At 36.4% G+C, this 18,940-nt stretch overlaps 1 protein-coding gene across 1 annotated transcript in view; it reads left to right on the top strand.

Moving 5' to 3' along the window:
• Positions 1-1,915: 1,915 nt before the first annotated feature.
• LOC137925528 (facilitated trehalose transporter Tret1-like) overlaps positions 1,916-18,940 on the top strand; it is a 19,397-nt gene continuing 2,372 nt past the window's right edge. The window contains exons 1-6 of the mRNA XM_068768985.1: positions 1,916-2,027; positions 5,348-5,457; positions 12,007-12,126; positions 12,506-12,661; positions 15,925-16,092; positions 17,445-17,577. Coding sequence (XP_068625086.1) covers positions 1,964-2,027; positions 5,348-5,457; positions 12,007-12,126; positions 12,506-12,661; positions 15,925-16,092; positions 17,445-17,577 — 751 coding nt within the window. The 5' untranslated portion in view covers positions 1,916-1,963. The remainder of the gene's footprint in view (positions 2,028-5,347; positions 5,458-12,006; positions 12,127-12,505; positions 12,662-15,924; positions 16,093-17,444; positions 17,578-18,940) is intronic.

Raw genomic sequence — 18,940 nt, 5'->3', positions numbered from 1 at the left:
GTTTTATAAAGAAGAAGTAGATTATCGTCTGGAATCTATCGTTTGATTGATTGATTTTATCGTTTCATTCACAGTATGTCAACTGCTAGATATAAGCCTCCCCCATATATTTCTAGAAGGAACGGATGGAATCGGCTTGCGTCCAGTGTGATGCAACGGCCTTCATTCTTCTCAATTCTTATGTTTATCTGTGTATATATACTCTCTATGCATATTTGCATTATAAATACACCTATTCACTTTTTGCTTTAAATATACTGTACCGATTCGCTATATGTAATACGTTGGGCGGCAGTGTACCAGCACGCAGCCAAGTCAGCGACTAAAGAAAAATATATTTAAAAGAAGAAGGTAGCGGGCAGGTCTGGTCTTATTTTTGCACTGCAGGTCCGTACTCTCTTGATGGTGGTGGTAGTTGTAGACCGGTTAGGTGGCAGCTGGTCGGTACGAAGGGCGGTGGTAGGCTGGATACGTTCGTACTGATGCGAGGCACGAGAACCATAATGACAGAGGGATTTTTTTTAGATAAATAAATATACACACGCACACACACACACACACACATATTTATATATATATATATGTGTGTGTGTGTATGTATATATATGTATATACGCTATGTTTCGCTGACAGTAAACACCGAGATGGCCTGCGACGGAAGGAAACAAGCCGAAAGCAATTGATGTGATTTTTACTTTCAGAACGGAGTAACAAACTTTAAAGCGATTTATAATGAAAAGAGGAAAATGAAATATAAACAAAACAAAATTTGATAATGAATTAAAAATATTTAATTAAATAAATATGAATACAGACTAAATATTGAGTTCTACCTTATTGTAAGTCACTACATAATATGAATGTTTTTTTTATAATATTAGTGCAACACACCCCATTGGTGCGATACGATATAAACACTGTGGCATAAACTTGAAGGACTAAAACTAGAATTTACGAGGGGTCCTTCTCTCTTTCTCTTTTTCTTTCTTCTCTCTTTGGAAATGTCTCTTGTAAACAAAAGTTCGCTAGTTTAATAGCGCTTCCGTAAACTCACGCCTTATGAGATATACCGTTAAATTTTAAAACATTTTTACAGTATTACAGATTATATAATGTTTCTTTTATTAACATAGGGACTGAAATTTGCGACCATAGATTGCAGGTTTGATTACCAGACTATATTCTTATAACATAAAGGGTGGGTATGTTTTAACTATATATGATTTGCCCTGCTCACAAATAAGTTCCAGAGGATGGTCAACATCGTCTTCTGCGTACCATAATACCATATTGCATTTGCAAACCAGTCTGGTGGTGTCTGTGGTGATTATGGTAAATATATTCATAGATATCTTTGAAGAAGGTTTCTCTTGAAGTGGGCGTATATGGGCTAAAATCGCCAACTATAACTTCTATATATATAAAAATGAATGTTAGTCTGTATGTCCTTTATAAAATTGTAAAATGTGCATTTGATCATGTGATCATTTTAATCAAAGTTGTTGATCATGAACCCACAAAGGTTTATAAGTTAGTATGACCAATTTTTGAAAGATGGCGCCACTGTCATTCCAATGAATTTCATAAAACGAAAATAGCGAACAAATGGTTGTGAGTTACGGGCGATTTAGGAATTTATGCAAATTGTAAAATTGACGTCCGGCTACTAAAACTACAATAGAAAACTAAATACTTTATTTTTGTTAAAGCTAGTACCATAATAAAAATATCAATATAAATACAAGTACAAATTCCTAAATATTTGTCAAAGATAAATAACAGACTTACCTTAATGTCGGAAATAAAATCGAACATAACGATCGCTCTAGTGTGGCAGCGGCTTTATAAAGCGATAAAAAAAAACATAATACTCAACGGCAGCCCTCTATTGTTATCGTCGCACAATTCATAACAGACCAGTGCTCGCACGGATCGAGGTAGACGTTTTACTGTAAAGTACAAGATGAAAAACAGATTCACTTTTAATGAAGGAAATCAAATAAATCAAATAATATGTGCTATTTTCAGTGAGTATATAAATCTATATAAATAAAAATTAATCAATTAATGTGTTGTAATGTAAACTAGACAATATTGAAATTTTTTCTCTTCGTATTGGATAGTGGTAGCATAGTAACTAAGACTTGCGATCTATATATATATATATATATATATATATAAATATATATATGTGGGAACAGAACATAAGAGTGAAGGAAGTGAGCGATTAATTGATGAATAAATGAAGAGTAAGAATGAATATATATATATATATATATATATATATATATATATATATATATATATATATACAAGTTTCTAGAAGATGGTAGCAACGTCCTAAAATTATATTAACACCACAGTGTGATCGCTACCCCCTCTTTGAGGGAAGCCTGTTTTCTAGTGGGCGTTCTGTGTGGGACTTCCTGGGAGATCATAGGTATCGTGTTCGATTACCAAGATACAATCTTATATAAATAACAATTTATGTATTAATTATATACAATTGCCACTGCTCACAAACAAGTTACCAGGGTATGGACAGGAGCAGTAAACGCAGTGGAAACTACTAAGAATTGCGATCATAGGTCGCGAGTTAGATTCCCGTGATGAATTGTTAAATAATTCACTCTTCATGCGTACCATAATACCACACAGCGATCGCCAGCCCTACAGCCAAGAATGGGTATGTTGTTATATGCCCTTATAGATATTTTTATAGGAGATTTATGTCATGCACGACGACATAAAATGCCAATCACAAACAAAATTTCCAAGAGTGTAGCCAGCTGCGTCTTTTGGGTACTATAATAGCATACTGCTATCGCCAAATATATCCCCTATAGATATCTTTGGGGAAGGCCTATGCCTTACATTAGGCTTCTATGGGCTGACGACGATGTTTTCAACATATTCTCTCACGAGATTTCTCTAATCAGCAAGAAGTAGATTTATACAAAGGACAGTTATTCATATAGCCTTCGAATTGTCAAGTTAAAGTAGCAGTTGGGAGGCTACGTAGCCTGCAGAAATCCACTAGAGCCTTACTGTTCTGGAGATATATACACCTATCCCCCGATTTACACGGTATTTGTTTTACACGTTTTCGCTTTTACACGGTTTTCCAAATAAGTTTTTTTTGTTTTAATAACCGATTTTATTACCATCTCTCATGATGTAAATATTTCTGCTTCAAACATCGAATCGGCACAAATAGCTTCGAGTGATGAAAGTGAATTCGAACCTTCGATTCCGAAAAAAAGGATGAGAGTAATTTCTGACAGTGATAAAGGATAATAAAAACATCTTTGGTTTTATTTTTTGTTCTTCTGTTTAAAATATTCTAATTAAATAAAAAAAATTGTTTCCGTAGTATATTAAATATTTTAACTTGTCAATGCATTTCATTTTTATTTCTGTGTGCATCTAAAATGTTGAAAAAAATCACAACTGTTAAATAGCAAAATTATGCATTTTCTGCAAGTTTTTCGATTTACACGGTTTTGACTTGAAGTTTTTTGATTTTCGATTTACACGTTTTTCTCAGGAACATATCTACCTTGTAAATCAGGGGATAGGTGTATTCAAGGACAGATGACATTATTAACATCAGCGGAAGACGTTAGATGGAGGTTTTACGCCGCTTCTATTTAAATCATCGGTTAGTATAGCCTATATGCACCACCTAGCTGCCCATTATTAAGACAATAAAACATTTCTTCTTCCATTGGACCGCGACAGTATTCTTTGATCGAACCAAATCCATGAAGTGCAATTTACAAATAATAAAACCTATATTTTATGTTAACTGTATATAGAATGAACGAAGTCGTTACATCATTTAACTTCTCTTATCTTAACGATCTTTTTATCTTTATTTATTGAAATAATTTAATTACAAACTATCGATGGCATATAGGTCATCAAAACAATATAAAATATATGACATTGATAAAAGATAAAATTTATTCAACATTGGATCTCTTATTGGTCGTCAACTTTTTATTTTGAATCTCTTTTTATTTTTAACTCTTCTTCGGAAGGTGTTATAGTTGTGGAGATAAAACAGGAAGAAACTCCACAATAACATATATTTTAATAAAGTTTAATAAGGATTTATACATATACACTTTATCAGATATAGCCTAAATGAAATCCAAATAATCAAGCGACATCACTGCCAAGGATTCTTGTCATTTAAATATTAGTTTATTGAATAATAAGCCCATTTCATCAATTTACTTTTAATATGCTTTTTGAATATTAGTCATTAGTAATAAATATATTTATTTTTAAATTAATTTTGATCTGTGTATTTGCAAGAAGAATAACAAAGAAGTGAGGAAAATTTTAATAAATATAATACCGTATCTTCTTCTTCTTCTTCTTCCTTCCCTTTCCCTTTATTTGGAGTCGGGTCTCCTTATCAATTTGCGCCAGGCCACTCTATCCTGGGTTGTCCCTGCATCAGTTAAAGGGTTTCCAGTTCCTTTCACATATTAGACCACCACGTAGCTTTTGGACGCCCTCTCCCTCTTGGCAATTCTGGGAGGCTTAAGGCAGTTTTTACCACACAAATATAATACCGTATAAATACTGCAATATTTGAACACGAAGGTATTCCAATAGTGTGCGTTACCGAGGTAGTTCGAAGATTTGTTCGTATGAAGTCGCAGTGGTCGGACCACATGGCTTGTGCAACCAGCTGTCGTTGAGACCGGAAGGTCGAGTGGTGACCACAAGCCGGTAGACGCAGTAGACCGCTCCGGAAGTCGTTGGAGATGGATTTCTACGGTTTTGGTGTCCGTCGATTCGTTTTAAGATATACCACAGTAGTCTTAATTTCTATAGACTTAGATAGACAAATGAATAAATATACCGAAACTTAGAGAACTTAGTGGCAAGAGTATATTTATTATTCTTAAATACCTAATATATTTAATGGAATCAGGCGTTATTTTGCGGAAGTCCATCCTAAGTAATAAAAAGGACCAATATTTAGCCACTTCCGCACATGCAGTGGTAGTCGTGCAACAAAGTGCACCGCCCGCCAGCCGGCACATAAATGCTCTGTGTTTGGCACTAATCGGTGTAACATAACTCCTGAAGACGCCCCGTGAAGGAGTGAAACACGCGTTGAGTGATTTAGCGGTGGTAGTTGTGTAATTCGCATTGTTTGCCGCATGCGCATTTATCAGCGGGCTGGCGGGCGGTTCACTTTGTTGCACGACTACGACTGCATATGCGGAAGTGGCTAAATATTGGTCCTATTCTCACTTAAATACTTAATGTATTACGCGATGATTTTATTAAGAAAAAAACTCTAAATTTGAAATTATTTTGACAGTAAATATACCGGCGATCGCCTACGGTACAACAATTGGCTGGATGTCACCTTCGTCGCTGCTTCTTCAGTCAAAGGAGTCACCGACTGCAGACCCTTTGACAGATATTGAGGTACATACAATTTTATGTTATATCTTTTCCATTATTTTTTACGATTCTTCCTAGGACCTGAGGTCTTGGAGATAATAACAACAAGAAGTCCAAAGTAGAAATATGTTTATATATTCAAAATTTTCCCATATTTATACAGACGTATATTAACACGTTCACTGCGGCTTGAGGTCGATTCAGCCTCATGGTAGACTTTGCACTGGTGCGGCGCGTAAAACTCGTGTTTTCTCTCTAGTGCGGCGGCTGTTTACACTCAACCGTATGAGATATGACAAAGACAAATATAGCTTTCTTTATGTCTGCGAAGCATTGACTCAATATTGTAAAATAATGATTGAAACATGAGGCAGAAAAGGCCTCAACCGCACTACTAGGAAGTTCAGCTTGAGGCTGATTCGACCTCAGCCGCACCAGCTGAAAGTTCTTCAAAATTGGGCCCGCAGTGAACGTGTTAAGAAACATATATCTTTAGAATTCCCCATTTAGATGAGTAGCTGATGATGACGTAATGTTGCTCCTGCGTGATGAATTGACAGTTCATCCAGTTCTCATGACTTAAGGTTGCTGATAATTCTAAAACATGTTACATGAATTTAGTGATTAGAATACGACAGGCCATTTACTTCTGGCAATACAGTCTTTAGTAATAAATAAAAACAAAATACGGCTAATGACACACACACACACACATACATATATATATATTAAATTAAGTTGTCTGTTTGTAATATGAAAATGACATGTATATGAATATATATATGCGGTATTCTGTCTGTTTGTTCCAGCTAATCTCTGAAATAATTAGACCGATTAGGACGGTACTTATATTAGCAGGTAGATGATGTAATAAGGAGTAACTTAGGCTAATTAAAAAGAAAAAATTCTTAAACTAAAAAATAAATTAATTTAACATTTTTTCTAAAAATCCTCGCGGACGAAGTCACGGGACATAAGTAGTCCTATCTTGAAAAAAACAATATTCATACAGACATTATTGTTCAAACTATATACTGTTTGTGAATTTTAACCAATTGGTACATAAACAAGGGCATTAAACTAGGTACTTCTTTTTCTGTTCAGCCGAAAGACGCTCACTATAAGGCCTAGGTCTTGTTGACCGTTTTGATGACGCGGCGCTGGTAGGGCACCAGTCTACCAGGTCTGGACTCGCTGAGTATTTTTTTATACGGATCAATATTCCACAGACATTAACGTCGTGCCTATGTTTTTACATTTACTTTTAATATTTCCGAAATATTTTTTTGCTCATGTTTTATCACAGGGAAGAGCAACACGCGACTCGAAGGCCGCTTGCAGCCTTTTTTTACTTTTATGCGACCCTCCAAACATTTAGAAAATTGAATTTATTTTATCGACTTTCTCTCATCAATATCTAATATTATATAAAATTCTCGTGTCACGGTGTTCGAACTTGAACTCCTTTGAAACGGCTTGACTGATTTTTACCAAATTTAATATGCGTATTCAGTAGGTCTGAGAATCGGCTACTATCTATTTTCTATACCCCTAAGTGATAAAGGTTGTTCACACTTAAAAAAAATTTTTATTTTTTTAACGAAATTTTTTGTTTTTATTTTTTATGATACAGCATACAAGAATACATACAACCATAAATTTTCACCCCTCTACGATCAACCCTTATTTTTTATTTGTAAATTAAAGTATCAATTTTTTTGCAAAACAACGTTTGCGGGATCAGCTAGTATTGTTATAAAATTATTTGTAATAAAATGGTAGGATATACCAAGATAGTATTTGACGAGTTTCTCACACAGCGACTAGTTTAAATATTTTTTTTTTTCTATTGAATTTGTAAATGGAAGCTTTATTTTTTTATTTTAATGTTTATTATAAATATAGTTTTTTTAGTTATTTATAAGTGTAACCTTGTGTGCGGGCCGACTAACAATTTAAAAATTTAAATTTGATTCTTGAGTAAAAATGTTGCTTACCCCTGTTTCAGCATATTACAGTATCTTAAACTATTTACTAACTTAAATTGTAAACTATTTAAAATAAGTTGAACGATTATTTTTTTTAAGTCATTGTTGTCTTGATTGTTTTTATGGACACTTTAACAATGTTTAGTTTTTAACCCTTAATAGCGTAGAGTTTCAATTTTGATACCAATCTTTTAAACCGAATGTTCACATTACAATTAGTTTTTTTTTATAGGTTGGCTGTACGTATTTTACTGTTGCATAATATTTTTTCCAACGAAATTAAAAAAAAATCTATTTTTCTCTTTATCTAGACCCTCAAGCAAACTCAGTAATATTAAAAAAAATCACTTTCGTAAATCAGGCTACTGAGGGTAAAGATTACGGTTCAAGCGACCACTTCCTCATATTTACTCCATATGCTAGAAGTTGCTGGATGACTCTATCGGCTCTTATTATTATGATTTCTTCTCTCTAAATTAAGTCTCAATTAAAAGATTGAAGTAAACAAAGATAAACAATTGTATAACACTATTAAATCAATTACGTATTTTATTATTACTTGTTTGTGTTATAAAAGTTCATTATACACATTGACATATACATTACATTGTTATAGATATGTTTCAGAGAACGTATTTTTCTATTACTTTCAAAAACGACTGTGTAAAATTTGTTAATGTGTATATTTTATTGGCTTCCCTCTTTGGGGACCTCTCACCCCCCCACCCCGCCATTTTTTGCCCCCGGGCTGGCGGGCGGTGCACTTTGTTGCACGACTACCATTGCTTGTGCGGAAGTGGCTAAATATTAGTCATTTTCTTACTCACTAATAGTGTTCGTATTAAAATCGGCGTTCTAATTCGAATGCGCAAAAATAAATTAACTGTAAAAAGTATTGTAGTGACGAGTAGTTGTAGTGGCGAACGCTATTACATTTTAAATATCAGTTTTTTAGCAACACGATTTCAAGATACATTCAAACGTGGTCTCTCACTTCGAGCCTCGCTTCCACGCACACAGTTGTTCAACGGATACGCTTGGAAATTCTCCAAGAGATAGAATGAGATGGGTAGACGTAATAAAGTAATCGACATAGCCTAACAGGTTGCCGGGTATGTCGGAAAGTAGGCTATATATAACGCAGAAGAGATAGCTGGAGCCTGAAGGCTTTCAAGCGAAGACCACAGACGACCTTGTAATTGAAAATCTCTGTACTAAACATGAAAAGGTAAATAAACTCGCGTACGCATTGATAAAATCAATTAAAATATTTTTATTTCATATCGTTATTAATTAAGGTTTTTATCTTTAACCTCAATTCTGAAATGTTTTCACACATAAACTGAAATAAAAATAAAAAAATATTTTTAATTTATTGATAAAATTATAAAGCATTTAATGGAATATATATTAGGACTTTAAAAATACATTTCTCTAAAGAAAATTATTTCTGCGATCAAATTAAAATAATTTTTATTTTAATAATAATTAATATAATTAGTTGTCGTTTCATCCCATAGATGCCCACTACAAACTATAGGCTTCCCCAAAAGATATCTACGGGTTGACGATCGCAGTGCAGTATTATGTCACACAGAGGACGCTGCTGCACATCCTCTGGAAACTTGTTCATGAGCAGTGGCAATACAAATTAATGCAAATGTGAATTACATAAGGCTGTATCCTGATAGCTTAGTCGGTCACGTTACGGGTTGAAGTAAAGTTAGCGGCGGGAGCAGAGGATCCTGGCAGACGAGATCGGACAGGACCTTTCTTGCCAGCAGTCGTGTCGGTGATGCTGAGCGGGTCATCGGCGTGGATGGCCGTGGCCTCTTTCTGTGAGACCGTCATGGTCCAGAGGGAGGCGGCCGAACGGGATCAGCAGAGGACAGATCTCGCTCGGAGACCACCCGGTCAGCGCAGGGACGCGGTTCGCGACGGTCCTCCGGTGAATGGTGCTCCCCTATCATAAACTGGGCCTTCGGAGTCGCGGGAGTTTAGGGTGGGGGCCCTAAACTCCCAGTAGCTTCGGTGACTCTGAGGCGGACGATGGTTCGCACCACGAGGGCTTCGGGGGTAGCGTATACACGCATACCCCGGACGGGTTATCGAAAAAATAGCACGCCGTGAGGGACGACCGCGTGGCGATCCCTGACCGGGAGATACCGCGGTCCCCTGTATAGTGCAGAGGGCGACCACCGGGGGGGGGGGGGGGGTTAATGGGTAGAAATCCCACATACCCCTGTCCTCCCCCCAGAGGCGAGGCATCTTGAACACCGGAAGATTTCCTCCACCGAAACGAAAAAAAACAGTTAGCGGCGGGAACATTAAGAGTGTTTGCGGAGATATAGTATAGTGTTCGCAGAGTTATAGTTCAGTGTTCGCGGAGTTATAGCTCAGTGTTCGCGGAGCTACAATTCAGTGTTCGCGTAGCTACGGGAATAATAAGTGTAAATCTGTGGCTATTTGTTATCAGTACCCTTTATAAACATATTTTTTACGTAAAGTTGGCATTTTAATTCGATTCCTATTTTGACACGTAACAATGTAATATATAGGTTTTATTTACTTTAAATAGATGATAATGATTGTGACTTTTTGACTGTACTTCAATTTTTTGATTCTAAATAAAATAAAAAAACATTACCTAGTTATATAGTTCCGAAAGGTAGCGTTGACACATTAGCTTGATATAGTTGAATAGTGATATCTTTTTATTTTGTTTTACTTTGTTTGCTAACCGTACTTAACCTACTTTATTTTATTTGTTTACTGATTTATATCATGTATTATTTATTGTTTTATAATATTGTGATGTTGTTAATATTATAAACACAGTGGGCCAGACCGTGGTCCACCTTGTGGCCCACTGTCCGGCGTTCGGAAGACTGCGCGCAGATTCCGAATGCCGGATGGGCAAAAAGATAGAGAGAGGAAAGGAATGTCTCGGCCATCATGCAACACGAAGGGGAGAGAGAATGCTTCCTCGGCTACTGCAGGAAGGTGGTAATAAATGCAACAAGTAAAAATAAAACGAACACTAAAATATAGAAATAAAAGGAATAATACGTGTTAAATATTTGAACAATAAATAATGTTGCAAAATAAAATAAGGAAACCTAGAATGTAGTGGTTGAGGATGAATGTATGGCTAATGGAATGAAAGAGAAAGACTGGGAAAATTGTAGAATGAAAGAAACAGTACGACAGATAAGATGATAAATGAAAGAGAAGAATGATAATAAAAAAAAATTACTAAAATTAAAAAGTCCCTGTCCCACACGAGATAGGGGAACGAGAGGTCCCCAACAGCGGGAACCATTTAACACGTTCACTGCGGCTTGAGGTCGATTCAGCCTCATGGTAAACTTTGCACTGGTGCAGCGCGTAAAACTCGTGTTTTCTCTCTAGTGCGACGGCTGTTTACACTCAACCGTATGAGGTTGTCTTTGTCATACCTTGTCATAAATTCTTTATGTTTGCGAAGCATTGACTCAATATTGTAAAAAAATATTGATGAACATAAGGCAGAAAAGGCCTCAACCGCACTACTAGGAAGTTCAGCTTGAGGCTGATTCGACCTCAGCCGCACCAGCTGAAAGTTCTTCAAAATTGGGCCCGCAGTGAACGTGTTAAGAAAAAAAATATTATAAACACAATTTATGAGTAGGTGTATCGTTAGTTCTTGTTTACAACCTGCATCATTGAGCTGGTTCAGGTCACCCAGGTAGTAATAGGGAATTAGCCTATCATCTGAGCTTCCATATCGCGCCACACTTCCTGTTGTACGGTTTTGTTCTGCGTAATTACGTCATTCACCACCCTGCAACAAAACCGCAAGAAAGTGTTGCAGCTCTTCTCTTCCAAAAGGGAAGCGATGCTGCCACAAGCTACCAGTCTTATTGTTTATGTCCAGTGGTTGACGTTCTACTGCTGTAATTATGATATTTATGAATCATAAAATTTGTGACTTGGTAGTCAAAAGAAAGAGTTACTAAAACTTGTTTGAAATGGAACTATCATGGCTGAATATAGATCTTACCAGTCTTTAAATGAACGAGAAAAATTGGAACCAAAAATGAAATAAATGCACATGTAAACGAACTTATCAAATAATAATAGAATATAAGACAAGTCTAGCAATGTATTAAAAAGTTCAAATCCAAACAAATCTGTGATATCAAAAAATAAAGATAAAGATCGGAACATAAAAGTGTACCTAGCCACCTAAGAGTAAAAAAGATAAGGAAAGGAAGGCGATGAAAGCAAGAAGGAATGAAAGAACAAAAATTGCAAGATATTGTGAAGGATAAAAGGATAAAAGGAGAGAATAAAAGAGATTGTGAAGTATGAAAGTGAGTGTCGAATAAAGATAAAACTCTGAAAAAATTATGTGTAAATAAAGTCCCTGTCCCCCTACCTAGGGGGTACGAGAGGCTCCCAATAGGCGGCCATAAAAAAAATGAACGACTAGAAGCTGCATAAAGCGTCTTCCTTCGACCTTTATAACTGTCCAGCTTACTAGCCTTAAAAGTTTAAGTTTAATAAGCCTTTATACTTATATATAAAGCTATTTTATTTTCAGATATCATGGATGGCTTCACTACCTTACTTGATATGCGTGCCAGCAAACTATCTCGTCGCATATATAGGCGATAGATTCGGTAGAAAGTTCTCGATCTTATTTATGTCAGCCACGTGTGCGGTAAGTAATTAGTTTATTTATCTTAAGGTCTCTGTACAATTTTAATTAGATTGTTTAGATTTTGAACTAAAAAAATAGGTCCAAGATATGGGTAATAGAAGTCCCAATATACTCGATATATACTCTTGCAGTCAGGTTGAATGCTGCAGCTTATGCCGTTAGGAATATAGGATACTGTAGGTGTCTTATGGATTAATGCTCTGAGGTAAAGGTACGGATATTGAAAATATATTTGTTTTGGAAAAGAGACCCATCCGAGCTGTTTACCAACTTAGGGCCGGGAATCTTCTAGAAAAAGCAGTTTAAAGAGGTCAATATTCTTACAGTGGCCTCACAGCATATTTATGGTCTCAGTTTTAATTAATGATCGGTTTTTCAGGCATGCTGGATTCTCAAACTGTCTTCTTACAACATATGGGCATTCATTATTGCCAGGTGTTTGGTCGGAATCGTGATGGCAGCCAGCTGTGTGAACTGTCCCGTTTATACGAAGGAAGTCTGTGAAACCAACATCAGAGGAGCCCTGGGATGCATGGTAAGATATCGAACATAAGATAATCACTTGACTTGACAAAACTTCATTCGTATCTTAGCTGTATAGTCTGGAGTATGCGCTGAAGGAGGTGTAGGAGTGGTCGTAGTACTGTAGCTTCTTGATCTTCTGTAGCTTCTTGTTCTTCTGTAGCTTCTTGTTCTTCTGTAGCTTCTTGTTAATGTTGACCGCAACTCCGCTAGCACTTATAATGAGCGCGGAGACTCAACAGCGCGATGCAAACTTTTGTTGCGTCTACTGTGGCGCCATCTGTCATTTATCCGTTTCATTGCCGCCGCCGCCGCGATGCGATCGACGGACACGTGGGTAAGAGCTCGTTATACGAGGGCATTTATTCTTCCAAGGAGGTGATGCACTCCTAGTAGGCGTACATACTCTGGGGAGAATACCCGAAACAGAGGAAAACCCTGTACCTAACTCAAGGCAGGTTCAAGGACGCTCACCGTCCACGAGACTCAGTGGCTAATAAGCGAGGCTTTCATCGTTGTCCGTTGAATAACAGACACTCTCGGGCTGTATAACAGAGTCAGGCGATGGTAGCAATATCGCGTCACACACGTGCGTGTATTACACGGACGAGACTCAAGATGCGATCGCAAGATTCATTGATTCGGTGAATACGGCAACCGCCGCACAGGCACTGGCGCACAACTTGAGGATGGCAATATAGAGTAGGGATGAGGTAGTGTTCACACGAAACGTAATTTTAAAAACTGGACATTGTTACGGTGTCATTAAATATAAACAAGATGCTAATGATTTAAAATAATAATCACAATAATTAGTTGACTTACTTTTAAACATAACTATATATACTTGGTAACGTGCAAAAATATGATCAAAAAAATTTTAGAAATATTAAACGTAAATGTAAAAACCAAGGTACTAGCGCTCATGCCTGTAGATCATAGATTGTAATAATAATAAAAAATAGTGGTATCGTCTATGACCAGTACAGTCAATCACCTCAGTATCAAAATAATTATTGTAGGTTCATTTATTCACAATTTTAATTTAGAATCATTTAAAGTGATCACTTATATACGTCCTCAGAAGAGTTACCTCACTTTGATAGATAATACAATCAGTTTCTACTCCCCTACAATGGCATCCTTCAATTTAATCTACCAGGATCCATTCATTCCTTTTTTTGAGATATCCACAACTATCACAGTAATTTTTATCTCTTTTACAATTGTAGCACCATTTATATTTACACTTGCAACCATTCACACTGTTATCGCTTTTTTAAAATTATATAACATTTCATAGATATCACAAAGTACAATGTCGATTAAGTGAGCAGATGGCGTATTAGTGAAAAATTTCTTCCCCCCTTTCACCTTTGACTGCTCCTCCAAATGTATGAAGGTTGACCATCACCGATTTTGTTGTGCATGAATCGTATATAACCTTGTCCTTCCCTCAAAAAGCAGGTTGTATTACGTATATCCAAAATATCTCCCCCATTCTTGAATCAAAATAAAAGATTGTAGAAGGAATATTACGTAATCGTCTGCGGCGCATCGAAAAGGGGAATCCCACAGAAATATAATTCATTATATACAACGGCCGAAAGATGGCGCTTTACAGTACTTTTCGACGCGTGATTGCCTGACGATTTATATTAGTTGAACATTGTTTTAAATCGGTATAAATATGGACTAAGCTTGATGAATATACACACTTCTACTTCGTGTTGACCTACTGGTCCTAGGAAGAATCTACAAGGTTGTAGGAGTGGTCGTAGTACTGTAGTTTCTTGTTCTTCTGTAGCTTCTTGTTAATGTTGACCGCACCTCCGCTAGCACTTATAATGAGCGCGGAGACTCTCAACAGCGCGATGCAAACTTTTGTTGCGTCTACTGTGGCGCCATCTGTCATTTATCCGTTTCATTGCCGCGATGCGTTCGACGGACACGTGGGTAAGAGCTCGTTGCTAGGCAACGCGTGTTTGAGTGGCGCGCGATATGCACGCCACAAGGTCAAAAGCATATCAATAGGTCTTTCTCTGTCCTATTTGCAAAATAAACCTGGTCAATTAAACGTGGAGCGGGATTCCAAGCTCAAATCGCAAATCGTAAAATCATGAATTAAATTATACATGTTGTTACATGTCTCATTTCTACCAAGTCAGCATGACTCGGTAAAATTTGTTGAAAGATGATGTTACAGTCAATTATCCACCATTATAGATAATAGAGGATCCTATCCTAGAAGAACATACAATTCTAATGTTCAGATAAGGCTAATAGTACAACAATTTGTATCTATTATTTTTTATCTTGAACTTATGTTATTATAAAAAATGTCTAGTTACTTTTAAATAAACAGCATTTGTTTTACAAAATTTTGCTACTTTAGTGTTCATTTATTCATTCATAAAAAAAGAGTTAAAAAATTATACCTTGTTAAAGTACACACTGGACACGTGCAGACTATACAAGTGATAGGAAGTAGGATTAAAAACTTTAAGGCATTTCTTCTGAGTGACCACTATGAAATATGTTACATCAATTTTTTTTTATTGAAATGCGACGAGCCTATAACTTTTGATCAAACAAAGTATGCAACGACAGATAGTAAACAACAATTTATATATTTAATGGAATCAGGCGGTACCTTGCGGAAGTCCATCTTAATTAAGAAAAGGACCAATATTTAGCCACTTCCGCACATGCAGTGGTAGTCGTGCAACAAAGTGCACCGCCATGTGCAGTTAGTGCCGAACACAGACTCTGTGTTTGGTGTCACATAATCGGTGTAACATAACTCCTGAAGATGCCCTGTGGACGAGACTTTTTAATTAAATTGCAAAAACTAGTATTTCTGGCTACGCATTTAGTTTTTATAATAACAAAGTAAGAAAATGACTAATATAAGCTGCTTCCACTGATAAATGCGTGACACGGTGTTTGGCACTGGTCGGTGTAACATAACTCCTGAAGATGCCTCGTGGAGGGGTGAAACACGTGTTGAGTAATTTGGCGGTGGCGGTTGTGTGATTCGCATCGTTTGCCGCATATGCATTTATCAGCGGGCTGGACGGCGGTGCATTTCATTGCACGACTACCACTGCATGTGTGGAAGTGGCTAAATATTGGTCCTTTTCTTAATATGTAGTAATCCGGGTCTTTAAAATGCTTTTTATTACTATATTATCAATACGATGTCTATTACTTTCGAAATCACTTTTATAAATTTTTATAGGATGTTGTGTACCTAAGAGAATATTTCAATTACAGGTGGCATTATTTTTCACTACAGGAAGTCTCTTTACCTATATCATCGGAGATTTGTTAAACTATAGAACAGTGCTGTGGATACTTCTCTCCATACCCGTGTTTCATTTGATCACATTTACGGTGATGCCAGAATCACCATCTTATTTGGTGAAGATTGGGAAAGAAGAGGTATTGTCTATATATTTAATTACGAACATAAAGTCAAACACACACACACACACACATATATATATATGTGTGTCTTTAATAATAATATACATATATACATATATATATATATATATATATTTATATATATATATATATATATATATATATATATATATATATATATATATATATATATATATATATATATTAGTAAAGACATTATAGGTAGGAATTATTCCTTAATATTGAAACGTGAAGTACATACAGGACTTTGTTTTCTCTAGAAAACAAATATATGTTTGTGTACATGAAGCCTGGGTACCTGTGACTTCTGAAGAACATCTGGCATCATCTCCTAAGGTTCTGAAGATGAACATCGAGAGGATTTTAGTGCGTAGAAATCCCTTATTACCCTATCCTTCCTCCAGAGGGCAGAGTGTCGTGTGTCCATCCACAAATGTGGAGGTAAGTAATGGTCATTTTTTTGGTATCATTTGGAAATCCCTCTGATACCAAAAAAATGACCATTACTTACCTCCACCCGCTAAATACGTACACATTATTATTAAATATTAAAAAATCTTTATAAATTCAGCTATGAGAAGTTCATTGCAGGATATGTGCTCCAGGTAGAGTATCTTGTATCCATCTAGAAGGTTCCTCCCTCCCAAAAAAAGGTTTTCTTAAAGCAACGATGATGAACAAGTACTACCAACTAGCCATCGAAGTAGCTAGGAATAAATACATAGTGTATTTTACATGTGGTGGAAGCAAGTGGTATAATGTCGAAATCTCTCTATATCCTACTAAAGGATTCAGAACTGTTAAAAGCTAGCATTTTCTGAACGGGCTACCAAACTACTTGAAACTTGGTTCATTTTATGCTCCCAAGAAATCTATGGTGGGATATACCGTAATCGCCACACTTAACCGGCGGTTTGGCGATCGCAGTGTGGTATTATAGTACGCAGAAGACGATGCTGCCCATCCTCTGGAAACTTCTTTGTGAGCAGTGGCAACCTTATATAATCAACGCATAAATCGTGAATTATATAAGATTGTACTCTGGGAATTGAACTTAGGCCTTGTGATCGAAGACTCAGTCCTTTATCGAGATACAAATGATGATTGGTGAAGGTGCACATTAGCATTGCAAGATATTCCTAAACTCTCCCAACAAAGACATGTTTTAATTCATTTTAATTCATGTTATATAAAACAAATCATTGTATCATTTGTTAAGGAAGATATTTGTTCAAGAAACTTTGTTGACCTTGTTTTAACGTTTTCGACAATTCGAAATTTAAAATCATCTTGTTTATTGTTTTTATTAAAAACGATTATTGAAACACTGTATTGATTACATTCAGGAAGCAGCGAAAGCATTATCGTGGTTAAGACGCAGAGGAAGAAATCATTTCACCATACAGAACGAGATAGAGGCTATCAAAAAAGAACAGAAGAACGATGAAGAAGGAGATAAATTTTTATTGAAAGCAATACGTGAGTTACAAAACAAGTTTTCATTATCAAGCCCACTACAAAGCCTGCCGCAAAATTTTCTATGATGACCAGTCTTGCGTTGTCCGTGTACAGTCTCTTCTCGCGATTTCAACTATGTCGTCAGTTCCTCTAATGGCAGAACAGTAAATGTATATTAATCATTTAATAAGTATTTCTTCTCTTAGTATATTATTTTAAAATATTCCCTCATTGGACTTCTCTATGATATCGAATCAGGAATGAGAAGTTGGCTAGTGATAGTGGAGAGGCTGTATAGTGCTGAATTGGACGCTGGTGCCTTAAGGTTCTGAAGGAACCTCAGACCGGCCAGTGTATCGTAGAACATCCTCACACAAAGTGAACAAATGACCATATTAGGATCTATGGAAAATGTCAGATGCAGGCCGCTTTGACTAAAACTTTTGAGAAAGTCTGTGTCTAGAAGTAGATGTTCTATGTCCGAAAAGATGTCGACTACATCAAGATTAAGCAGATTTTTTTAATTTAAAAATATGTAAGCGTGTAGCGGGTTACAGTGCTTTTTTTGGGATTCGAGGAAAGGGGATGGGTAAATCTTCTGCCCTTCTGGATGGATACAAGATACTCTATCCACTAGGCGAAGGACAGGGTTAAGTGGGATTCCCGAAAAGTAAAGCCTCCTCGATGATAGTCTTCTTAAATTAGATGTAGGTAAATAGCAATAGTCTGTTCTAAATTTTTAAATATTTTTAAGTTGACTATTATTGAAATTGAAATTGTTTAGTGTTTCTTTATTACTTTAAATAAGTATGTAATATTGTTAAACCTAATTTTTGTCATCGCGGCGACTTGTGGATAGACTCAAGATGTCCTGGCCCCTGGGTAAAGGACAGGGTTACATGGGATTCTTACACACTGAAATACTCTAGGTAGTCATCTTCTGCACCTTTGAAGAGGTCGCCAGATCTCTGAGTACTATGTCAAGGTACATTCCGGGGGGAGGGGGGGTAATTTGTCTCTTCCTGCATTTTCACTGTACCGCAGCAAGACGTGACCACTTCGCGTTGCTGCTCTTCTTGAGTTTCCATTGAGTGGACGATGAAAGCTCCCAATCTTAACACCTGCGAACATAATACTCTTTTACTATCTTCTTACGAGAGGCAGGGGATACCTTAACCCTCTTCTAGAAAACTCGGGCTATAGGATTGAAGTAACGACCCAGGCAAACATTTGATCCTTTTTTATGTCGAGAAAGATGAGAGAAAGAGAGTCAAGATGGGGTTACATATTTACAACCTGTAGTGGCGGTGTATTTACATGTATATCGGAAATATTTACAATTTACAATATCGACACGAATATAATGGCGTTTGAATTCAAATCG

Source organism: Battus philenor, unplaced genomic scaffold (assembly GCF_028537555.1).
Source record: "Battus philenor isolate CCGP_79_NKW_IND1 unplaced genomic scaffold, ilBatPhil1.0.hap1 SCAF_27, whole genome shotgun sequence".
NCBI classification, from domain to species: Eukaryota; Metazoa; Arthropoda; class Insecta; order Lepidoptera; family Papilionidae; genus Battus; species Battus philenor.
The sequence above is the reverse complement of the archived record's forward strand: the minus strand, read 5'-3'. Positions and strand labels throughout refer to the sequence as shown.